The 25,794-nt window shown below is 41.0% G+C and overlaps 2 protein-coding genes across 16 annotated transcripts in view; both read right to left on the bottom strand.

Moving 5' to 3' along the window:
* Window positions 1-1,348: 1,348 nt before the first annotated feature.
* Window positions 1,349-11,154, bottom strand: LOC139546860 (transcription factor Sp3-like). Of its 13 annotated transcripts, none has more exons than XM_071355746.1 (8): window positions 10,603-11,150; window positions 10,405-10,516; window positions 10,169-10,266; window positions 9,892-9,987; window positions 8,157-9,375; window positions 5,510-5,696; window positions 5,014-5,210; window positions 1,349-4,772 (listed from the first exon to the last, which is right to left on the bottom strand). In XM_071355746.1, the coding sequence occupies exons 3-8, from the start codon at window positions 10,235-10,237 to the stop codon at window positions 4,465-4,467; spliced, it is 2,076 nt and encodes a 691-aa protein (XP_071211847.1). In that variant the 5' UTR covers window positions 10,238-10,266; window positions 10,405-10,516; window positions 10,603-11,150; the 3' UTR covers window positions 1,349-4,464. The 13 variants fall into 13 exon arrangements, with proteins under 13 accessions (XP_071211847.1, XP_071211848.1, XP_071211844.1 ...); XM_071355747.1 differs by having other exon boundaries at window positions 10,668-10,773; XM_071355743.1 differs by lacking the exon at window positions 10,405-10,516 and having other exon boundaries at window positions 9,892-9,978; window positions 10,603-11,154.
* Window positions 11,155-22,910: 11,756 nt separating this feature from the next.
* LOC139546858 (obg-like ATPase 1) overlaps window positions 22,911-25,794 on the bottom strand; it is a 43,429-nt gene continuing 40,545 nt past the window's right edge. For all 3 annotated transcript variants that reach the window (XM_071355741.1, XM_071355738.1, XM_071355740.1), the window contains one exon: window positions 22,911-23,423. In XM_071355741.1, the coding sequence (XP_071211842.1) occupies window positions 23,319-23,423 (105 nt within the window). In that variant the 3' untranslated portion in view covers window positions 22,911-23,318. The remainder of the gene's footprint in view (window positions 23,424-25,794) is intronic.

Here is a 25,794-nt window from a genome sequence, read left to right as displayed (position 1 = left end):
CCAGGCCTCCTTTAAGACTCCATAATGTTTCATCTGTAGATGCTGCAAAGCAAAAAATGCTCTGTAATATGAGTAGTATTTTGATTTCAATAAAAAAAATGTCACCATACATTTATGAATATTGAAAAATATAAAACAGGAATATAGAAATTATACAATTTTTGGTTTGGTAAATGTTTCAATATAATGTTGAAAATAATATACTCTACGGGCATATCAACGTTCCAGAATGGGATCGTTGAGAATGTTATGGCCCATGTTATGGCCCATTTTATACAGAGAAATTGGCATAGTAGGCAACGTAACCAATCACAGCCCTTCTTTTACTTGTTTCCTTGCACATCCTGCTAAAGACCAGCAGAGGGCGAATATTTTGAGTCCATTTTCACATTCACTGTTGGTAATGCTTGCAAATTGGATCATAATTCTAAAAGTAGCAGAGATCCCACTCTGGAACTTTGATATGCCCGTAGAGTAGATTATGTTCAACAATATATTGAAAAATGAGCCAAATCAAAGATGGCATATGTTCAATATTCATGTTTATATTTTTCAATATTCATAACTAAATGTTAAACAAGTTATTGAAATCAAAATACTACTCATATTACAGAGCAAGAGGTAAAGCTTCATATGACACCAATTGTTGCTTTATAGCACCTACAGATGAAACATTATGGTGTCTTAAAGGCCTGGGTAAGCCCAAAATGTAATAAATCTGCCCACTTGGATAAATAATTTCTCATAGAAATTTTAAAATACAAATGTTAAATGTATGTCAACAATCTTTCCTCCAAAGGACAATTCTATGGATTACATTTTGTGAAAATCCCTTTTCCCTGTTTCGTGAGGAATCACTATAGAGTTAAAGACATCAAAGTCAGGAAACTGGAATTCATATACTAAGAAAGGCATATTCATGGACATTACATTAACTCTTTTTTACCTCCTGCAGGGTTCAGTGGCTTGATGAGTGAAACGGCAGGGGGCTCTAGGAAGGTCAGAGGGTCAGTTTGTCTCCTGCTCCTTTGGCTGCAGTGACATCTACTGGACTGGACTGCCAACAGAGAGGTGCCAACACTTTAGAAGACCAATGAAAGCGTGCAGAAAATCTATGTGAACTGCCGGCCCTTCTGACACTACCCCAACAACATTATCATATTTAACATTATCATATTTCACAAATATTGAATTTCTCGTTTAAGAATTATGCCACTTGAATGCAGTCGTAACACCACGTATGCAACGCATTTTTGACCAATCAGATTGCGTGTCCAGAACTAACCGCTTCATAGTATAACATAACATCATAGTAATATAATAGTACAATAATAACAAGACAACGTACTACCAGGTAATGTTTAGTCATTTTTGTATGAAATAACAAGATGCCCTCAAAAAGTGGACATTGTACAATTGTTTCCCGCAAAACAGAATAAAATCATTGAAATGAATACCACGTTACAAAAATGTTTAGAATGATTCATGACAAACATCTGGATGAAAACTTTTTGAGATTGTAAAAATGACATGTTCACTTCTAAATGTGAATCTGTGAGGTATAATATAGTGTTTTGTTAATAACCACACATGGTATAATACGTTTCAACAACATCATGGTGGACTTAAAGCCACCGGGGGCCTTCTGAGTTGAAGACAACTTCCCAGAACCAGTCACTACAACAGCAGATACAACGCACACAATTCACTTTCTTCAATCTTACATTTCATCATCTGAATAAAAACATAGATATATTACTACAGAAAAAGGAGTCAAAATAACACTCCGATTAAAAGAAATAAGACAGAGACAGAAACATTTACTGACAGAGATAAAAGATGATAACCAACATGGGCAGTATACAAAAACGTTTATACAAAAAGAGAATTATCAAACTACAGATGAAGAGAAGAGTGCTATTAAGAGAGTACTGCCTACTGCGATACCATTTCACTTCTGTCTTAGAGGGCTGATTGAGCGAGGCGCGGACACAGAACGCATCTCTTCACCAAACTATTTCATAAAGGTAAGGGGGAGGGAGGGGGGTTGTCCTCTAAGGACCCTGACATACAGTTTATAGAGCATAGGTAACACGGTGACAGCATAATTCAACTATGCTTTTGGTCCATCGAATAACACATCTCTACACAACACCCCACAACATCTCTAGGGGCTACAGGGGAGGATTGCTCTACCGTGCATGACCAAGTCACCCTGAGATTAAAGTCAAATTTGGCAATTCAACCCCTTAGCATGGCTTTTTTTCTCTCTACAAATGACTCGACTTTTTAAATTGCGAATCATTTAGAAATCATGTTTTTACAAAATAAACACATCTGAATATTACACTATACACATTTAAAAAGCCATTTAAAAGAGCTTGGAGTTTGAGATACCATAAAACCAGTTTACGATGATATAGCTGTTCACTAAAAATACTTGATTTGCAAGAAATGAATATTACAACATCCGATCAATTGTAGAAGTTCAATAGGAATTATTATACATTTCAAATACGCGATTGTTTTCTATTTGCCACCTGCAATATTATTCAGGATGCAACTGAGCAGGATGTGGATAAAGCTTGCTGATGGATTTAGGCAAGCACAAATATGACACAAACATAATCAGGAAGACAGTACTAATGTTTTGTTTAAAGGATTGTGACACAGACCTAACCATGGCTGTCATTAAAAAACATAGCAAGGGCTTTAGGCTGGCAATAGCCAATCGCTTAATTTCTGTACCATTTTTTTAAAAACACACATTTAACTCAAACCTTTAAACAATTGACAGTAGCTTAAAAACGATGCACCGTTCCCCCTTTTCAACTCCACAATATGATAGAAAATAAGGCATTTCAGTGCGTATGTATTGAAACCACGTTTACGCTTTCTTTGCATCCCCACCCCAGTAAAAAGACTGCTTACAGACTTCAACTGACTACTCTTCTAATATATATATATATATATATATATATATATATATATATATATATATTTAGTCAAAAGTTTGGACACACCTACACATTCAAGGGTTTTTCTTTATTTTACTATTTAATAATATAGTGAAGACATCAAAACTATGAAATAACACATATGGAATCATGTAGTATGCAAAAAGTGTTAAATCAAAATATAGATTCTTCAAAGTATCCACCCTTTGCCTTGATGACAGCATTGCACTCTTGGCATTCTCTCAACCAGCTTCATGAGGAATGCTTTTCCAACGGTCTTGAAGGAGTTCGAGCACTTGTGTGCTGCTTTTCCCTCACTCTGCGTTCCAACTCATCCTAAACCATCTCAATTGGGTTGAGGTCGGGTGATTGTGGAGGCCAGGTCATCTGATGCAGCGCTCCATCACTCTCCTTCTTGGTCAAGTAGCCCTTACACAGCCTGGAGGTGTGTTGGGTCATTGTCCTGTTGAAAAACAAATGATAGTCCCACTAAGCTCAAACCAGATAGGATGGCATATCGCTGCAGAATGCTGTGGTAGCCATGCTGGTTAAGTGTGCCTTGAATTCTAAATAAATCACACAGTGTCACCAGCAAAGCACGCCCACACCATCACACCACCTCCTCCATGCTTCACGGTGGGAACCACACATGCGGAGATCATCTGTTCACCTACTCTGCGTCTCACAAAGACATGGCGGTTGGAAACAAAATTCTCCAATTTGGGCTCATCAGACCAAAGGACAGATTTCCACCGGTCTAATGTCCATTGATCGTGTTTCTTGGCCCAAGCAGGTCTCTTCTTATTGGTGTCCTTTAGCAGTGGTTTCTATGCAGCAATTTGACCATGAAGGCCTGATTCACGCAGTCTCTGAACAGTTGATGTTGTGATTTGTCTGTTAAGTGAACTCTGTGAAGCATGGTTTTTGCAACTGCACTTAAGAAACATTCAAAGTTCTTGAAATGTTCTGCATTGACTGACCATGTCTTAAAATAATGATGAAATTTCATTTCTCTTTGCTTATTTGATCTGTTCTTGCCATAATATAGACTTGGTATTTTACCAAATAGGGCTATATTCTGTATACCAACCCTACCTTGTCACAACAGAACTGATTGGCTCAAATGTATTAAAGAAAGAAATTCAACAAATAAACTTTTAACAGCGCACACCTGTTAATTGAAATGCATTCCAGGTGACTACCCCATGAAGCTGGTTGAGAGAATGGAAAGCTGTCATCAAGGCAAAGGGTGGCTACTCCGATGAATCTCAAATATAAAATATATATTACTACATGATTCCATGTGTTATTTCATAGTTTTGATGTCTTCACTATTATTCCACAATGTAGAAAATATTTTTTTAAATTTAAAAACCTGGAATGAGTAGGTGTGTCCAAACTTTTGACTGGTAATAAATAATATATATATATATATATATATATATATATATTTCATTCATGTATATAAAAAAACAAGCAGGGAAAATGAGTGATGAGCAAGTGAGTGTCACTGTGACTCGGCCATCTCTAGGACTTCTCCGGCTGCTACAGTGACCAGTTGTAGTGGGATTTCAGCATTGGCCAGGATGTCCTGGGAGTTACTGGATCCCTGCTGGATGTTGGTGAGGATGAGGGTGGTGCCGCCCGCCGTGATGATGCTGTCTGACGAGCCCGCGGACTCCATGGAGCCCACCACCGCGTTGCTCACAGAGTTCATGACTCCTTTCTTGTTCTGGTGAGTTTTAATGTGCTTGGCCAGGTGGTCGCTCCGCATGAAGCGCTTGGAACATTCCGGGCAGACAAACTTCTTCTCCCCTGTCAGAGAGAGAGAGAAACCAGACAAGTTTTAACAGTAGGACAGACCAAACCATGTCACTTCTGCATCACTACTATGAAATCATTATGTCATCTGTTTTACAGAACTAATGCTATTATACTGAATGATATCTTTCCAAAGACACAAGAGGACACTTTACATTGGTGAAAAGCGCAACCTACAAGGTAGGTTTTCAAAATGTAAAATGTAATGCAAATGTTGAGGTGAAGGAGGGTGCACCTGTATGTGTCCTTCTGTGTCTCTGCAGTTCGTCGCTGCGTGTGAACCTCTTCCCACAGTACATCCAGCTGCAGACGAAGGGCCGCTCCCCTGAGTGCCAGCGCAGGTGCGCTCGCAGGTGGGACGTCTTCCCGTACACCTTCCCACAGCCCGGAATGTGACAGATGTGTTGCTTCTTCTTCCCCATGTTGGATCCTCTGAGAGAACACAAACAAACACACTCATATACTGCATATACAGCCTTATAGATGTGTACTTCCTGTTTTTTGGGCCTTTGCGCGCCAATGCTGGTGAGGGGGGGTGGGGGGGTGGTACAGTAAGACTGTTAGTAACCAGACAGAATATATAATATAATATGTATGAAAACATTTGTCTTTCCCATTCAGACCCCAAAACCTTGAGAACTAGTATTCTAAACACCATAAGTATTTTTCTGACCACTATAAGCTGTTGAGCACTGTAAGCGTAGTCGCTATAAGCAGGTGAGCTCACTCACCTCCCGCCAGCCTCTTTGCAATTGGGGCAGGTGCAGGCCACTCTGCGTAGCCGCTTGCCCCCCTCGCCGAGCTGGTCCTCCTCGTCCTCTAGCCTGACCCGCAGGTGGGAAAGGTCACTGGTGTTCAGAGTGGAGTCACTGCCCAGCTGCCAGTCCTCTGAGTCCGGCTCCTCCTTTATCTGGACGTCTGGAGGGAGACCAATCAATCCACACATCAATATCAACACAACCTTTAACAATTGCATGCTAAATGGACTGCAAAAGCCACACAGTGAAAAGTGCTTCTTCGCTAAATGCTTTTAAAAAGATTTCATGACAGTTTGGCTATGAACAAATTCAAAACCCCTGTTCAAACTTGACAATGTGTGGATGGACAGCTTGACACAAAACCATTTGATGATTTACACACCCTTCAAATCTTCAAAGAATTAATCATACGATTGTTTATATCTCACAGATCTATAAAGAGTGTTGATTATATGGTCAGAGAATTGTTTAAATTGTAACATTTGTCATTTAGCAGACGATTTTATCCAGAGCAACTTACAGGAACAATTAGGGTTAAGTGCTTTGCTCAAGGGCACAGACATATTTTTCAGCTATTCGGATGAAAATGTTATTGTTACACACACACATGTTCTGTTGTTAAATGTGTGTTCTTAAAGTAAACAACAAAGTTGTTAATGTATAAGAAAATATTTGCAAATCTGACAAGAATATACAGCTAATAATCCTCACCAGAGAAGCGCAAATCATGCCTGATGCCTCAGGAGGCTTATATCAGGTGACTCAATAATTAAATAGTCTACTTCCTGTAGTCTACTTCCTGGGGATGATAATTTTTTTCAGACCCCCGTGGATTCCTACATATAGTGCCTTCAGAAAGTATTCACACCCCTTCACTTTTTACACATTTTGTTGCGTTACAAAGTGGGATTCAAATTGATTTAATTGTCATTGTTTTGTATGAAAAATAAAACACTAATATATCTTGATTAGATAAGTATCCAACCCTGAGGCAACACATGTTAGAATCACCTTTGGCCGCGAGTTGTGAGTCTTTCTGGGTAAGTCTCTAAGAGCTTTCCACACCTGGATTGAGAAAACATCTGCCCATTATTCTTTTAAAAATACTTCCAAGCTCAGTCAAATTGGTTGTTGATCATTGCTAGACAACCAGTTTCAGGTCTTGCCATAGACTTTCAAGACGATTTAAGTCAAAACTGTAACTCGGAAACATTCACTGTCTTCTTTGTAAGCATCTCCAGTGTAGATTTGGCCTTGTGTTTAAGGTTATTGTCCTGCTGAAAGGTGAATTAAATTTCCCAGTGTCTGGTGGAAAGCAGACGGAACCAGGTTTTCCTCTAGGATTTTGCCTGTGCTTAGCACCATTCCGTTTCTTTTTTTATCCTGAAAAACTCCCCATTTCTTAACGATTACAAGTATACCATAACCTGATGCAGCCCCCCCCCCCCCACTATGCTTGAAAATATGGAGAGTGGTACTCAGTAATGTGTTGCAATGAATTTGCACAAAAACAACACTTTAGTCAGGACAAAAAGTGAATAGCGCTGCAATTGTTTTGCAGTATTACTTTAGTGCCTTGTGGCAAACAGGATGCAAGTTTTAGAATAATTGTATTCTGTACAGGCTTCATTCTTGTCACTTTGGCAATTAGGTTAGTATTGTGGAGTAACTACAATGTTGTTGATCCATCCTCAGTTCTCCTAACCAGCCAATAAACTCTGTAACTGTTTTAAAGTCACCATTGCCTCATGGTGAAATCCCTAAGCTGTTTCCTTCCTCTCCAGCAACTGAGTTAGAAAAGAAACCTGTATCTTTGTAGTGACTGTGTGTATTGATACACCATCCAAAGTATAATTAATAACTTCACAATGCTCAAAGGGATATCATTTATTGTTTTACCCATCTACCAATAGGTGCCCTTCTTTGCGAGGCATTGGAAAACCTCCCTGGTCTTTTTGGTTGAATCTGTGTTTGAAATTCCCTGCTCGACTGAGGGACCTTACAGATAATTTTATGTGTGAGGTACAGAGATGAGGTAGTAAAAATCATGTTAAACACTATTATTGCACACAAGTGGAGGCTGGTGGAAGGAGCTATAGGAGGACAGGCTCATTGTAACGGCTAGAATGGAATAAATGGAACGGTGTCAAATATGTGGTTTCCATATGTTTGATACCATTCAATTTCAGCCATAATAATGAGCCCATCCTCCTATAGCACCTCCCACCAGCCCCCACTGTTGCACACACAGTGAGTCCATGCAACATATTATGTGACTTGTTAAGCATATTTTTACTCCTGAACTTACTTAGGCTTGCCATAACAAAGGGGTTGAATACTTACTGACTCAAGACATTTTTTAAAAACATTTTAATTAACTTTTTTAACATTTCAAAAAACATCATTCCAATTTGAGATTATTGTGTGTAGTATTGTGTGTAGGCCAGTGACAAAAAAAGTTACATTTAATCGATTTTAAATTCAGGCTGTAGCACAACAAAATGTGGAAAAAGTCAAGGGGTGTGAAAACTTTCAAATGTGCTGTACAACCACCAGTGTTACGAACTATTATGGTGTGCATGTCTGCTGGATGTGTACATGATGCAGGGGGAGACCATACCTCCAGGGCTGTTGGTGTCCTCTGCCTGCTGGTACTGAATCCCTGCCTGGACCAAAGAGTTGACAGTCACAGTCTGCAGGTTGGGGATCTGTTGCGCTTCTCCCTGGCCCAGAGACAGGGTTTGCAATGGGGCAAGTGTGATCTGCTGGGCTGGGTTGGTGGACAGCTGGAGGTTCTGGAGGTTCTGGACCCCCTGCACCTGAAAGGTCTGCCACTGGATCTGCCCTGAGGCCGTGACGGTCTGGGCCTGGATGATGAAGGTCCCTGGGTTGATGAGCTGAACGTTCTGCATGGTCTGTCCCCCTGCTGCCTGCACCACCTGGCCATCACTGGTCTGGACTGGCACCTGTTGCAGCTGGATGATGGACTGGCCTGAGGACACCTGGATGTTCTGGACCTGGTTCTGCTGAATGTAGCCCTCCTGGAGACCAGAGGGGTCTGTCTGCTCTGGGGCTTGGGTTAGAACACCCGTCTCATCCATGGCCTCAGGCAGCTGGGCGGAGGACGTTGGCACATACATGTCTGCATTAGCATTCGAGTCATTTACAGACAGTGTTTGCGAGAGCTGATCACCTGTCTTCTCCAAACTCTCAGAGCTGTCCACACGCTGACTGGTCATGATGAGCTGGCCATCAGAAGTGACCCCTGTTGCTATAGTCTGAGCACCAGAGAGGCCCAGGGAGTCCAAGTCCACACTGCTAATGGGGACAAAGGTGATGTTCCCTGGCAACCCCATAGGCACATTAGTGACAACCTGTCCCTGGTTGTTAAAGGTGGAGCTGCCGATAGAAACACCCTGGATCTGCTGGACATGACCAGTCTGTGATATGAGGTTCTGGTTATTAGTAAGGATGTCTCCAGCCCCAGTCACACTTATAGTCTGAGTTCCGTCAGGCAAGATCTGGATCTGCCCTGTGGCATCTTGGCTCAGAGTGGCCCCCTCCTCACTGGAGGTGGAGAAGCTCAGTTGCTGTCCATCAGCTGCCTGAATGTACTGAATGTTAGGCACTGTGTTGGCGGATGTGTCGCTTCCTGATGTCACAAAGATAGGTTGGCTCTGAAGGTTCTGGAGAGGAAGAACATACTGTCCGTTTGATGTCACGATCCCCCGACTCTGGATATGGACCGCGCCAGGTTCCTCCTTCCGTGTTGTTGTGGGGGTCAAAACCTCCCATCTATCTGGGTTCCCTGTTAACTGGATGGATGTTAGGTCTGTCGTCTGCAGGATAAAACATCTTGTTTTGGTGAATAAAAACTATTCATTTGCATAGAAGGTGCCTCATTAAGATGCAGATTGCAACATTGAGATGAAGTATGTAATGTTAGAGATAGCAGTGAAATAATTACTTACATAAAAAAAACAGTAAGCCAATTATTTATTGTATTCAGCCAGTTGGAAAAGCCATAGCATGATTAGTTATGAATAAGTACGTGCATTAAAAAAGTTATTACCATTCATGAAGAATATAGAAATAAGAGCTTGGTGCTGCTTGTTCACACGATTTAGCAACATATTTGAAGATTGGTTTAGAGGTGTTTAATGACCAGAGTATTGTTTGCCTAGAAGGTGCATGAGAACCCTAACTTCATATTCATATTGTGTGAACCAAATATGAGCTCACTACATGATGGCCTTTGGGCATATCTCTGCCGACACAACTCGCGTTCTATTGATAAAAGATAACTACATTTTGGGGTCGTCCACATTCTAGCAGAGCCAGTGGTGGTGACTTACCACTACAGCGGCAGCACCGTTACCCCCATCTGATGATGCCGACTCGATCTTGCTGCAGGTAGCTGCCAGCAGAGCGAGCGATGACGACTGAGTGTCCTACCCACAATGGGCGGGTTTAAAAGGAAAAAAGTGGGTGGCCGTTAGTCCGGTGCCACACAGGAAGTTCGACTTTTACTACAAATGTTAAAACGTGTGAACTTCACAAAGCACCACGCACTTACTGAAACCCTAACCGGGAAGCATACGAGGGCAATTTCTAAATAGCAACGTTAGCTACCTGATCTCCTGTGCCACAGTCTTGCTGCAGAAACTCGCTTTGATTGCTGTCCACGTCCAAGGCAGCCATTTCCTCTTGTTTCACTGGCTGTTCTGGGGCTAACGTTACAAGGTACAGAATGAAGGAAACGGAGCAAAACAAACCAGCGTTAAATTCAATCTCCACACGGGAAACGGCAGCAAATTTGTTTCTAGCTATTCCACTAGCTATAACGTAACACTTCATGCTGGACTGACCTCCATTACAGCTGCGGTGTGGAGTTGATCAAACTGTCTGAAGCCTTAGCTAGCTAGCTACGTATGTTGTAGTTGTGGCTAGCATGCAGGCTAACGTTCACTGTTGGCTAAACTGTTGGAAAAATATTAGACAGCTAGCTAACATTAGCTTAGCTAAAGGGTGCAAACATACCGATGGTTAGGTTGAACATTACATACCAGTCATTGCGTGAATTATTTTATTTCGCAGAATATCTGTATTACCACAAGCGAAACATGCTTACAGTATTCGAAGGCTGGCTGCAATCCGTGATTCTAGTCAATTGTTTCTATTTTGATTGACCGTGCGGGAAACACAAAGGGTGGGGTCTCCAAGATTGGGTAACGCACAGGAAATCCCTCCGTTCTTCTTAAACTCAATTGGCTACCGTATTTTATTCCCTACATTATCATTCGCCAGTGTACATGTCAGTCATCTTCTGACGAATTCCTTTCCTGTTTATTTTTCTCTCAACAAGAATATGGTGACAAAAAATTATATGGACCCAGGAGCTATGCTGTTCATTGATAACCGTTAATGTATACAAGCGTTCTGCAGCCACAGTGGATTTTAAACATACTCTTAATTGATTTCACTGACCTCTCAATTTAGATGATTTATGCCTAGCCTAAATTTAAAGCCAGCTAGTGTAACTATTAGCCAATTAATCTGTCATTGCATGGAGATTTCAGTGCAGGTCGACCCTTGGTTTTTCAAAATAAGATGTGATGGCTGCATTTGTAGCTAGATACTTCCCTTGTGTTGGCAGCTGAATAAAATAGATTGGCCCAATTTAGATGTCAATTTTCACTAATCATAGTATCGATTGTCAACTGTTCATCACCGTGATTTTGACAGTCTGCCAGTAGTTGAGATTATGGGTGCGTTCGTAAATTCACTCTGGCTATCTACTCCGATTTCAGATCACTCTCGTCTGAGTGTGCCAGAGCGCAGAATAGTTGATTAATTTACGAACGCTCAACACCTGTTGAATATGGCCGGTGTCAGTAACGGCCGGAAAAACAGTGTAAATAAATTGTCGTCAGCAGCACAGTTACCAACGCTCTGGATAACAGCTCTGCTAGAGCGAGTAAAATGGTCAGAGTGATGTGTTCTCTCATTTATGTCTGGAAGTAGCTAGCCAATATTAGCCTGTTAGTGGGTGCTTGACTAACGTTGTGAGGTCAGAACGCTCGGATCAACCCTATACCTCTGCCAGAGCGTTCAGTGTACGCTCCGAGAGCGAAACGCTCTAAATTTACGAACGGACAATCTGACAACGCTCGGAATTTACGAACTCCCAGAGAGCACTCTGGCACAGAGCAGACCCTATGCTCAAAGCTAGGAACACCAAAAGTAGTCAAACATCATTGTACACTGTTATACTCTATGTACATTTAATATTTTTCTTTCTCTAATAAGTAAACTGTTCATTTATATAATGAAGTATGGCTGTGGTATTTTATGTTCATATTGAATGTTGGTTTTGGAATTCTCACTGGGGTGAGCTCATGCACCAAAGGTGACCTTTCTTGCAGTAAGAATAATACATTCTACCATACTTGTCATCATTCCTAAGGAAATGTAATTTCCACCTTGTTTCTATCATGGAAGGTAGCACAGAGGTCCTTCAAAAATACTGGTAGGGCATTAGGCAAGGGTACAATGACTAAACAGCTGCTATCCAGTTTACTGCTAGTGCTTTCCTGTAAAGTGAGTTATAGCATGTATCTAATTTCTTCATTAACTATCTTGTACATATAATGCAATATTGGCAAGATTGCGTTGAAATTGAATATAATTGTGTTGTATTGCCTCTCCTCTGTCTGTGATGCAAGGCCCTCACTTCTTCTCCAGAGCATTATTTGCGGTGTGTCAGTTCCTCACAGAGTGCGACCAGAGTGGGGCCATTTCTCTCAACCTTCAATTCAAACTTGGCCCATTACAAGCAGACTACAAAAGCACTTTTCTGGCACTCAGGAGCTCACGCCAGTGAATGGTGGATATTTCCAATCACTCTGCTGTCAATCCAAGTGTCAGGTAAACACAGGCCTACGGAAACAGCCTTTAGAAATTCTTGCAGCTATGTCTGTCTGTCTTACTCCAGTCCAAGGAAAGTTATCAGCAATTTCAACAAAGAAATCCAAGTTAAAAGGGAAAGTAAAATATAGATCCTAATAAGAGCAGACATCTAATCCAATATCCTAGAAGACATGAGAATGCCATGAGTAGACTAACTTTTCATAGCAATTACCCAGTAGGAGTTTTGATGCAACAACGAGCAAGCTGTTCAATACAATGGTCTGTATAGCTCTGTACAGTTCCATCAATATTCAGTTTATCTTTCAATATTACAGTATATTTACACCAAATGTAAGTTGAATTAAATGGCATCACATCTTTCAGTTCTACTGTATTTTAGCACTGCAATTGATTGCGTATTCAGTAACAACAATAGCTTACAGTGGGTTAAAAAGGAAAATGAGATAAGCACAAGGTTAAACGATTCTGAATAAGATTAATCATATTAATTAAAGCAGACAACCCCTGTAATATCTGTCATTGTCCAGAATTAAGCATTGAGGCAGAGTGTGTTCTTGGTCAGCCAGGATGAAAAGAACAGGATCAAAACTCATATTAACGTATTGACAGTTGTGTCATGAGGGCCAGTCCAAGAGAGAGGTGACCCCATGGGGAGAAACTGCCCTGCTGGAGACACCTTGTGGGACACTGTAAATGGCGCCTCAGAGGGAAAATGTAAAATGTGCAAGGAGGGAGAATTGTGGGTAGAATACCAAATGGATCTGGATTACAACTTTGAAAAAGGCATGAATACGGACACAGAAACATTATTCTGGTTTTCTAGGAGTCACTCGGGTTCAGCTGTGGAGCAGGAGGTCCAAAGTGTAGGTACCCACTTATCTCCTGTATTGTAGCAGGTTGGACGTATTCAGTGAAAGTCACTCCCTGAACGTCATTTACGCCTAATGAAACCCAGTTTACTATATCAAGGGCAAATAACACAGGCCTGCAATGTACACAACAGCCTCATCTCAGAACTTGAAAAAGGGATACATTCTGGAATGATGCCCCTTTGGAAAAATAATATTTCTTTCCATTTTGAGTATAAAATGTTACTTCATACTTTCTGGGGGAGAATCATATTCAAATGAATTCCAATCCATCTGTCAGATCAGCCTGTGACCTTTGGGTCTATCAATAAACAAACCGTTTTGGTAAATGTATAGAAATGCTAGATCTGTCAACATCTTGCAGCAAGCCATGGACACTCCCCCACATGATTTCTTAAAATGAGTAAAAAAAATGGCATTGACTTTATTGTAGGTTTGTTCAGCCTGAAGGTGACATTAATAAATCAACTTTAAGTTATGCTCTTCCTGTTGTAACAACTTCTAAATGGAAAGCTACTGTGCACCGGCTTTGACAACAGCATCATTCCGGATAACCTAGACACACTCCAATTCGCATACCGCCCCAATAGATCCACAGATGACGCAATCTCAATCGCACTCCACATTGTCCTTTCCCACCGTGACAAAAGGAACACCTATATGAGAATGCTGTTCATTGACTACATCTCAGCGTTCAACACCATAGTGCCCACAAAGCTCATCACTAAATTAAAGACCCTGGGACTAAACATCTCCCTCTGCAGCTGGATCCTGGTGGGCCGCCCCCAGGTGGTAAGGGTAGTCAACAACACGTCTGCCACACTGATCCTCAACACTGGGGCCCCTCAGGGGTGCGTGGTTAGTCCCCTCCTGTACTCCCTGTTCACCCACGACTGCTTGGCCAAACACGACTCCAACACCATCATTAAGTTTGCAGATAACACAACAGTGGTAGGCCTGATTACCGACAACGATGAAACGGCCTATAGGCAGAAGGTCAGAGACGTGGCAGTGTGGTGCCAGGACAACAACCTCTCCCTCAAGACAAAGAAACTGATTGTGGACTACAGGAAAAGGTGGGACGAACAGGCCCCCATTAACATCGACGAGGCTGTAGTGGAGCAGGTTGAGAGTTTCAAGTTCCTCTGTGTCAACATCACCAACGAACTATCATGGTCCAAACACACCAAGACACATTTTGTCCCCTCAGGAGACTGAAAAGATTTGGCATGGATCCCCAGATCCTCAAAAAGTTCTACAGCTGCACCATCGAGAGCATCTTGACCGGTTGCATCACCGCCTGGTATGACAACTGCTCGGCATCTGACTGTAAGGTGCTACAGAGGGTAGTGCATACGGCCCAGTACATCACTGGGGCCAAGCTTCCTGCCATCCAGGACCTATATACTAGACGGTGTCAGAGGAAAGCCCAAAACATTGTCAAAGACTCCAGTAGCCCAAGTCATAGACTGTTCTCTTTGCTACCGCACGGCAAGCGGTATCAGAGCGCTTGCCGGACTATTTACATTTATAGTCTCCATGGAATTTCCAAACACATATACTTTGTGTGTGCATTGTTTGTACTCAACATGTCAAGGTTATTTATGTGTTTATTTATCATCCCATAAATTCTTTGTAAATTGTCATTCTTTTGGGGTTAAGGCTGAACTATTATGACTGCAACCTGGACTCAGGGGTAGATGTAACATAGTAAATACAAATCTAGACACCCAAATTAGCATGATATATTACGTTTGGTATGGTTTGTATTAATTAATAATCCATTTCATATATGTTACAAATTACAATTCATAATATGTTATTGCAATTACAATTAGTTGTTGCTAACGTTAGCTAAGTGGCTAATGCTAACATTAGTGGCTAACGTTAGCTAGGCTAGGGGTTAGGGGTTAAACGCCCAAATCAGTAGAAATCCACTTTTTTGAGCTGAAAGACAATGGCCAGAGCCTACCCATGATGTTGCACTACGATTTAAGTCAATAAGTCATTGTTTAATCAAAGTAGAATATATTTGGGCTTGAATGCCAAACCCGAACTGCCCAATTCGTGCAAATCCGTGTGAATGCCGTATCTTTCCCTATGATATGACATACAAATAGTTTTCAGCCTACATTTAGTTTCAGGTCTGGGTTTTATTTGAATGTTACCACCCACCAGTGTTGTTTATTAATCAGAAACAGCTGCACAGTTCTTCCTCTTTGTGACTGAGATGAGCCAAACAGCCTTGTGTCCTGGCATGAGCCAGGGAGCAAATAAAAATAAGGTGTGGTTTTTGCACCTCCTGGTTTTAACCAGAAAATTACAATAATTAATTGGATAATTTGTACATTTTCACTTATTTTTAAGGTAGTCTGTAAAAAAAAAAAATATATATATATATATTGTAATGAAACAGCAGGGAGCAGGTCTCGAACCCTCGACCTTCTAGCCCGAGGTCCGGCGCGCTATCGACTGTGCCGCAAAAGCATGCTCAAGCGGCAGAGTCGATTTCCGCGCTTATAAACCCAGGGTCGTTACAATATATACACACAGTATCAGTCAAAAGTTTGTAAATGTTTCAAATGTATTTATTTTACCTTTATTTAACTAGGCAAGTCAGTTAAGAACAAATTCTTATTTACAATGACGGCCTACCCCGGCCAAACCCAGACAATGCTAGGCCAATTATGCGCCGCCCTATGGGACTCCCAATCACGGCCGGGTGTGTTTCAGTCTGGATTCAAACCAGGTACTGTAGTGACGCCTCTTGCACTGAGATGCAGTGCCTTAGACCGCTGCGCCACTCGGGAGCCAGCTAGACTGACATACATTGTAGAATAATAGTGAATCTAGAGGCGAAAAAAACACACACCTATTTAGGCGAGGTGCTGGCTAGCGGAGTAGAACACTGAAAAAAATATTATAATAGTGAAGACATCAAAATTATGAAATAACACATATGGAATCATGTAGTAACCAAAAAAGTGTTAAACAAATCCAAATATATTTTATATTTGAGATTATTCAAAGTAGCCATCCTTTGCGTTGATGACAGCTTTGCACACTCATAGCTTTCTCTCAACCAACTTCACCTGGAATGCTTTTCCAACAGTCTTGAAGGAGTTCCCACATATACTGAGCACTTGTCGGCTGCTTTTCCTTCACTCTGCGTTCCAACTTATCCCAAACCATCTCAATTGGGTTGAGGTTGGGTGATTGTGGAGGCCAGGTCATCTGATGCAGCACTCCATCACTCTCCTCCTTGGTCAAATAGCCCTTACACAGACTGGAGGTGTGTTGGGTCATTGTCCTGTTGAAAATGAAATGATAGTCCCACTAAGCGCAAACCAGATGGGATGGTGTATCGCTGCAGACTGCTCAAGTGTGCCTTGAATTCTAAATAAATCACAGACAGGGTCAACAGCAAAGCACCCCCACACTATCACACCTCCTCCTTCATGCTTCACGGTGGGAACCACACATGAGGAGATCATCCGTTCACCTACTCTGCGTCTCACAAAGACACGGCGGTTGTAACCAAAAATCTAAAATTTGGACTCATCAGACCAAAGGACAGACTTCCCACCGGTCTAATGTCCATTGCTCATGTTTCTTGGCCCAAGCAAGTCTCTTCTTCTTATTGGTGTCCTTTCGTAGTGGTTTCTTTGTAGCAATTAGACCATGAAGGCCTGATTGACGCAGTCTCCTCTGAACAGTTGATGTTGAGATGTGTCTTTTACTTGAACTCTGTGAAGCATTTATTTAGTCTGCAATTTCTGAGGCTGGTAACTCTACTGATCTTATGCTCTGCAGCAAAGGTAACTCTGGGTCTTCCTTTCCTGTGGCAGTCCTCATGAAAACTTTCCGGATTGATTGACCTTCATGTCTTAAAGTAATGATGGACTGTCGTTTCTCTTTGCTTATTTGAGCTATTCTTACCATAATATAGACTTGGTCTTTTACCAAATAGGGCTATCTTCCCTATACCAACCCTACCTTGTCACAAATGCATTAAGAAGGAAAGAAATTCCACAAATTAACTTTTAACAATGCACACCTGTTAATTGAAATGCATTCCACGTGACTACCTCATGAAGCTGGTTGAGAGAATGCCAAGAGTGTGCAAAACTGTCATCAAAGCAAAGGGTGGCTACTTTGAAGAATATAAAATATATTTTGATTTGTTTCACTTTCTTGGTTATTACATGATTCCATATGTATTATTTCATAGTTTTGATGTCTTCACTATTGATCTACAATGTAGAAAATAGCAAAGATAAAGAAAAACCCTTGAATGAGTAGGTGTGTCTAAAATTTTATATACTACCATTCAAAAGTTTGGGGTCACTTAGAGATGTCCTTGTTTTTGAAAGAAAAGCTAATTTTTTGTCCATTGAAATAACATAAAATTGATCAGAAATACAGTGTAGATGTTGTTAACGTTGTAAATGACTATTGTAGCTGGAAATGGCAGATTTTTAATGGAATATCCACATAGGAGTAGAGAGGCTCATTATCAGCAACCATCACTCCTGTGTTGGAATGGCATGTTGTGTTAGTTAATCCAATTTATAATTTTAAAAGGCTAATTGATCATTAGAAACCCATTTTGTTATTATGTTAGCACAGCTGAAAACTGTTGTTCTGATTAAAGAAGCAATAAAACTTCTTTAGACTAGTTGAGTATCTGGAGCATCAGCATTTGTGGGTTCGATTACAGGCTCAAAATGGTTAGAAACAAAGAACTTTCTTCTGAAACTCGTCAGTCTATTCTTGTTCTGAGAAATGAAGGCTATTCCATGCGAGAAAAATTGCCAAGAAACTGAAGATCTCGTACAACGCTGTGTACTACTCCCTTCACAGAACAGCGCAAACTGGCTCTAACCAGAATAGAAAGAGGAGTGGGAGGTCCCGGTGCACAACTGAGCAAGAGGACAAGTATATTAGAGTGTCTAGTTTGAGAAACAGACGCCTCACAAGTCCTCAACTGGCAGCTTCATTAAATAGTACCTGCAAAACACCAGTCTCAACATCAACAGTGAAGAGGTGACTCCGGGATGCTGGCTTTCTAGGCAGAGTTGCAAAGAAAAAGCCATATCTCAGACTGGCCAATAGAAATAAAAGATTAAGATGGGCAGAAGAACACAGACACTGGACAGAGGAACTCTGCTTAGAAGGCCAGCATCCAGGAGTCGCCTCTTCACTGTTGACATTGAGACTGGTCTTTTGCGGGTAAAATTGTATAATTCCATGATATGATAGCATTGCCAACCCACTCCCCCCGTTGCCCCAAGATGAATGGCTTTGGCCACTAAAGTATTTCTTCGTTATGCACTTCACTGCTTTGTTTGGTGTAACGTTAGCTAGAAACCACAAGTGTCTATCCAGATAATGAAAAGGCACCCACACAAGAAAATTCAAGGAACTTATAGTTGCAAGTCATTTGCGGCGTGCATGATCGTGAGCAAAGTCATTGTAGGCTATCATTTCACTTCCCATGTGAGAACTATGAGCACAGGCTTGCTTTAATGTACCGAAGCCTGCCAGCAGCCTAGCTACCAAAGGTTACACTGTGTCCATTACAATGTTGAAAAACGCATATCAGCTATCTTTCAACAGTTATCCATATTACCGTAGCATCATCTCATAGAAATAGATCATCATCATCTATTTCTATGGCAGATTCGTGGCCGCAATTAATGGAAGATACCAAAACTTTGGATATAACAGTAGATGGTGACGTCTAAAATAGGGCAGTGGTTTCCATCTGTTTAAATCCAGCTCCAGAACCAGCCATAGAGCCAGCTGTCTAATCTTTTGAATACGGTGTAGTAAAAAAAAAAAAAGATAGGTTAGCAAGATAGCTAGCTAGATAAGGTTAGCATGCGAGCTAGCTACACTGACAGCTGTCAGTGGCCTATTTGTTGATGTTAATCAATTCCACGTGGAAATTCTCACACCCGATTTGTGAATATGTATAAGTAGCCTTCGTCATTCTTCGGAGGGGGAACCTAAATGTGCGTTTCCTCACTATGACAGGAAATTACATCAAAATAGAGATGGCAACTTCCTCTGCGGGGAGTCCTTTAAGGTTAGGGTTAGGAGTTAGGTTAAATGGTTAGGGCTAGGGGAAGGGTTAACTAACATGCTAATTAGTTGCAAAGTATCTCAAAAGTAGTTTCAAAGTTGCTAATTAGCTCAAATGCTAAAGTTGTACTTGATGAGATTCAAACACGCAAGCATTGGTTTGCTAGACATTCATGTTATTTGTCATAAGTAACCTTCTGTCTTATGTAACCGTACCAAACGTAACATATCATACTAATTTCAGTGTCCCAGATTTTCATTTACTATGTTATGTCTAGTCTATGAGACCAGGCTGGTGATTTACAATAGCAGGCTTTGGTCTTTCATGACTGCACTTTTTAGAACTGGCTTTTTACTCTCTGCCATTCTTGATTTGGTGCCATTGTGGTTAGCCTCTGGGCGGAGTGGCACCACTTGATTGATGATGCTGACAGAACGTTTGTACCAATAGACAGAGAGGGCCCTAACAGCTACTAATCGTTGTTGATGTCCCTATATCCAACTACTGTCCTTCATTCTGTAAATTCATTGGAATTGATCTAGACTTAAAAATATAACTACTTTCAACACATTAAATAATTTCAATGTCAGATATGATACCACAAATTGTTCAACCAAGTGTGAAATAAGGGAATCATTTTACAGTAAAGCAAGCAGAGAGATCACTGTAACATCAAAGCTGTTCTCCAATAAAGTCTAAAAACATTAATTTACTTTTTGAATAAAAAAATAAAAAAATAATTTAACCTTTATTTTATTTAACTAGGCAAGTCAGTTAAGAACAAATTCTTATTTACAATGATGGCCTACACCGGCCAAACCCGGACGACGCTGGGCCAATTGTGCGCCACCCTATGGGACTCCCAATTACGGCCGGTTGTGATACAGCCTGGATTAGACAGCTAAATTAGACAGCTTGAATTATTTGCCTTCTGCTAATGGAAACTATTTAACAAGACATGATATACAGGCAGATGTAGAGTTCCCTTACAGAAAGGAGATCAAATTAGCCCTGCTCTGGCTCTTTGATAGCAAGCTTGTTGGTATTAAACACTAAAATGGCCTACTTATGACATGATTAAAGACCAGAATACTTTTATGGTGTTTTTTCTTAAAGGGTACATCTGTATGATTCTAAATAACTTTATTACCTTTCCTAAGAAATTTACTGTCACTGCATTATATGAAAAACAAAACACTGAAGGCAGACCACAGAGAACAATTTGTCAATCCAAGGCCCTTAAAACTACACTAGATGAATGGGCCTCAAAGTAGAGTTTGGGGGTTGGCTAACAACAACAACACCACTCTTGCCTAAAAAGAATGTGAAAGAATGTCTTTAGCCCCCGCTGTAGTCCCTGGAGAAACTTCATGGTTTCACTCACACAATGATTAACCTAAAATACCCCCAGTAGCTTAACTTACACAAGCATATAGAACATACATGGCAACTGTGATGGCTAGTGAAAGTTGAGTGTTCTTAATGGGGCTACTGTAGGAGGAAGATTTGTAATGCCGCAAGACCTACAATGCCGTGAAAAAGTATTTGCCCCCTTTCTGATTTTCTCTATTTTTGATACTGAATGTTATCAGATCTTCAACCAAATCCTAATATTAGATAAAGGGAACCTGAGTTTACAAAGAACAAAAACAAAGTATACTTATTTTATTTATTTAATTAACAAAGTTATGCAACACCCAATTCCACTGTGTGAAAAAGTAATTGCCCCCTTGCACTCAATAAGTGGTTGTTATTCCTGTAGTTGTTGATCAGTCTCTCACATCGTTGTGAGGGGAATTTCAGCCCACTCTTGCATGCAGAACTGCTTTAACTCAGTGACATTTGTGGGTTTTCAAGCATGGACTTCTCGTTTCATGTCCTGCCACAACATCTTGGGATTAGGTCTGGACTTTGACTAGGCCATTCCAAAAATTCTAAATTGAATTGTTTGCTTTTTAGCCATTTTCATGTAAACTTGATTGTGTGTTTTGGATCATTGTCTTGCTGTATGACCCAGCTGCCCTTCAGCTTCAGCTCACAGATGAATAGCTGATATTCTCCTGTAGAATTATCTGATACAGAGCAGAATTCATGGTTCCTTCTATTAAGGCAAGTCGTCCAGGTCCTGAGGCAGCAAAGCATCCCCAAACCATCAGACTACCACCACCATGCTTGACCGTTGGTATTAGGTTCTTACTGTGGAATGCAATGTTTGGTTTTCCACAGGAAAAATGGGACCCATGTCATCCAAAAAGTTATACTTTTGACTCATCTGTCCATAGAACATTCTTCCAAGAGTATTGGTGATCTTCCAGGTGCTTTTTTAGCTAAATTTAGTCAACTTTTTGGACAAGGGTCCCATTATGCCTGGCGAAAACCAAACACTGCATTCCACAGTAAGAACCTCATACCAACGGTCACGCATGGTGGTGGCAGTGAAGGAACCATGAATTCTGCTCTGTATCAGAGAATTCTACAGGAGAATGTCAGGCCATCCGTTTTCCGCCGCCCTCAACATCCCCCATCAAACATGATCCTAGTTTTTGGTCATGATTCCATTTTTGATTATATCTTGAAGACAGTAATACAACTTTATTTCAATGCCAAACACTATGCTTTGTAGGGTTTGTGCAGTCTTTGTTTGGTCAACACACAATTTCATTAAGCTAGTGCATGCAATGCACTTCCAGAGAAATGACAATTTTTATTCAATCTTTGTGCCTCCATGAGAAGGCCATTTTGTTCTCTGCAGAGAGGGGTATTTATAGAGGCAAGATATTCAGCGAAGGAGCTTGATCCGCTCTGTGTTCTCACTCCTGTGGAGCAGACAATTTCACTTTGCAGCACCGTCCGCAGCTCCAGCCATACCATTCCATCAGCATAAATGCCTCAAAAACACTTACACACAAAGTATACAGGTGAGAAAAACACTACTTCAGTGGGACTAGGAATGTTTTTTTTCTTTTTTTTGAGTTGTGCTCCTGAATTGTGACTTCTATTTTCTTTTCAGAATTTAATATAAATAAAGACTTCTGTGAAGACTATTCGAATGGAAATTGTTTTGGTTTAGTTGTTGCGTTTTCCCAGTCATTCAGTAGAATGGCGACACAGAGAAATTATTACAAAAACAGCCTTCAGGCATACCTAAGTCTAATGATAATGGCACTCTCATTAATAATGGGGTGCACATTTATAAGCAGTCTCTTTAAATACAGAACATCTCAGAATTTCAGGACTAACCATGGAGAGGAAAGGTTCATTCAAACAATTTCACCTGACCAATTCTCTTGTATGAAATAATCAATATCCCACACTTAGGCCTCTACAATAAGAATCGCTTTACAGATACAATTATGGTTGTCCTCTCTCTGCCAGAGCCACTGTCAACTGTGTCTTTTAATTCTGTAATCAGTTGCCAGCAGGACCCACTATCGCCGTCTGCAACCCGCGCGCCAGTCAATACAGACATCCCCAAACACACACAGGCTGGTTTTTGTCAAATGTTTTATTGAGTATAGACATCTGGGCTACTGTAAAACATGCATTATCTCTGGAAGGGGGAGAGGAGCAGGTCGCATTGTCCCTGCTGTCAGCTGTGTCAGGCCTGGCACCAGTGATGGAGATTAATGAAGTATCAAGAGAGTAATACGCTTCTTCAAATGCTCCTACCAAAAGCTGTCAACGTTTAGTGGACCTGTTCTTTGGCAAGGGGGACTGTATGGAATTCTCCTGAACCAAAAACAAACAGGGATAATGTGGCAGAGTGGGCAGTAGGTAGGACTGAGCCGACCTGGCAGGTATCAATCACAATCTCCAGCTTCATTCTGTCTAAAACAAAGAAGACGAATTATCTAACGGCACAGTCCATTCTGGTAGCCAACAGACGGTGACTGAGTCACTTCTTAGTCTTGGGCTGGTTCGGCGTGTTGAATTTGAAAAAGATGACGTCTCCGTCCTCCACAACGTAGGTTTTTCCCTGTTGTCTGTATTTCCCCGCTGCCTGTAAAACAGAGAAACACAACACCTAATTAATGACAGTAATGAAAAACAAGAAATAGCTATAAATAGCAAATTAGCAATGAACACACGTGATCATCTCACTCTTTCCTGAAAACAGCATACACACACAGTCATGTTTTATTCATGGGGTGACTAGATTCCCACTGAGTGAATAACCCTCTTCTCTGTCAATTTCCATTCATATGTACAAGTAAAATGTTACTAACGCTCTTCATTATAGCAACCTCAAACTTCTCAAGGAAACAAAATAAGTTCCAACATTTCTTTTGTATACATTAGATGTGTTTGTTCCCCTTCCCGGGCAAACTCAAAATAATTGACTTGAAGTGCTAATACGGACGGGTTTATGCATTCTGGTTCTGCACAAGGCACAATTAATTAGAAGAATCAATGTCCCTTTAAAGGCTCAGGAGACCATTTAATCCAGACTCTATAGCACCAGAAACACTGCTTGGAGAGGGAGACAGGGGGGTGCGGGGGGGGGGGGAATCAATGGCTATTTGTGATTCCAGAGTATGTATTAAACCAGACACGTCTAACTGGTTCATTTGCACTTGAAAGCAGCCATCTGGAGGAGCAGGCTTGGCTTAAGCAGATATGATTCCTAATAATGTGATATCCCTGTACGCTGGCCTATTCAAACAGCCCGATCCCACAACTGACATGAACTAGCATTGGCCTTAATGCTGCAGTCAAAAATGCTCCGTGTCCATATATACACGAGGGAACGGGGATTGGAAAGAGAGCATGCAACAGGACCTGAGGCTCTGATGTCAGGCTTCTATAACAATCATGTTCAAACCCCTAGAGCCCTGCACATTTCACCCTCTACTGACACTTTAGGAACTAGTAACCAGCAATACACGACAGAGGATTTATACACATTTTACAAAGAGTTGAGGTGAAATATTATTGAATTATTCAAATGTTTTGGTCATTTCCAGATCCCTATAGGGCTAGTAATGTAGTGCATGAATATCTGCCAGACAGAGGATTTGGAGATCTACTGGGTGACATTAGGAGTCAGTATGCCAAGCTCTCACTACTTGCCAGTGCTAATCACACATCTCCTGCACGGGATTTAGGAGGGATTACTGTCTGATACTCATCTAGAAACTCTGTGATCTCCACATTGTCCACATCCCTAATTGTTTAATCCATATATTCCATTGGTGAAACAAATACTTACTGTTACTTTTAGACCTGCTGCATTTTAAACAGAACCCAGGCCAATTTCAGGTTAAAAAGTATCCAATTACCACATGGTTTGATGTCATCAACAGCTATTGGCTGGTGGTCAAGTTTAATCGTGTTTGAAGCTTAAGTACCACGACTATCTACATAATAGGACTGTGAAGGGCTTTGTACCCACTAATAACAGATGCCAGTCAAGGTTCTGGAGGTAAACCAATAGAGGCACTTCCTCCAGACACGTGCTAACCACTGACACGGACAGATTCATGTCCTGCTGTGTCAAGGGCAGGACCATACAAGACAAACCAACAGCATCAGACACACTAGTCACGGTGGGTGTCGGGAAATTGCTACAATCCATTGTGTGACATGGAACACTTTGGAATGTTGTTCCTTGCCCCGAGCTTTCTTCTGAAAAAAGAAAACGCAAGACCCAATAGCATTAACTCAACCAGGCGGATGAGAGGTGTTGTAGATGAGGCCAATGTCTTACAGTTACCCTGAGCATTTCCACACACTCATAGACTGAGAATAAAAACGTTTAAAGATCCAATGCAGACATTTTTATCTCAATATCAAATGATTTCTGGGTAACAATTAAGTACCTTACTGTGATTGTTTTCAATTAAAATGGACAAAAAGAAACAAAAATAGCTAGGACTGTTGGGGAGTGGTCTGAGTGGGGAGGGGAAAACTCAAAACTAGCTGTTATTGGCAGAGAGATTTGGAACTCTTTCTTATTGGTCTATTAACCGATTTACCGCCTGGTGATGTTACCAGGCAGGCCAAAACTCAAACCTAACAAAACAGGCTGAGATTTCAGGCAGTCTTTTCAAACAGCTCTTACACTAAAAGGGCATTATCACCATTTTCACAGTATTATTCCAACCTCATAGTGTGGAAGTATATACAACCACAGGCAAATCAAGTTTTTGACTGCACTGGGCCTTTATGCGCTCAGCGACATAACCTGCTGTATTTATCGCAGAGCTATTGTCTTCACAAATTCACCATGAAGTACAGTGATTATATTTGACAGAGCAGAGCCCATTTAAAAGCCACATCCCAGTAAAAAGGTCAAAACAAACATTGGCAGTTATAAAAGAAGATATGCAGGCCACACTTATGTGCTGTTCATCCGTGAAACAGTCCTTATG

Source organism: Salvelinus alpinus, chromosome 20, assembly GCF_045679555.1.
Source record: "Salvelinus alpinus chromosome 20, SLU_Salpinus.1, whole genome shotgun sequence".
NCBI lineage: Eukaryota > Metazoa > Chordata > Actinopteri > Salmoniformes > Salmonidae > Salvelinus > Salvelinus alpinus.
Note: the sequence above shows the minus strand (reverse complement) of the source record. Positions and strands in the feature narration are given on the sequence as shown.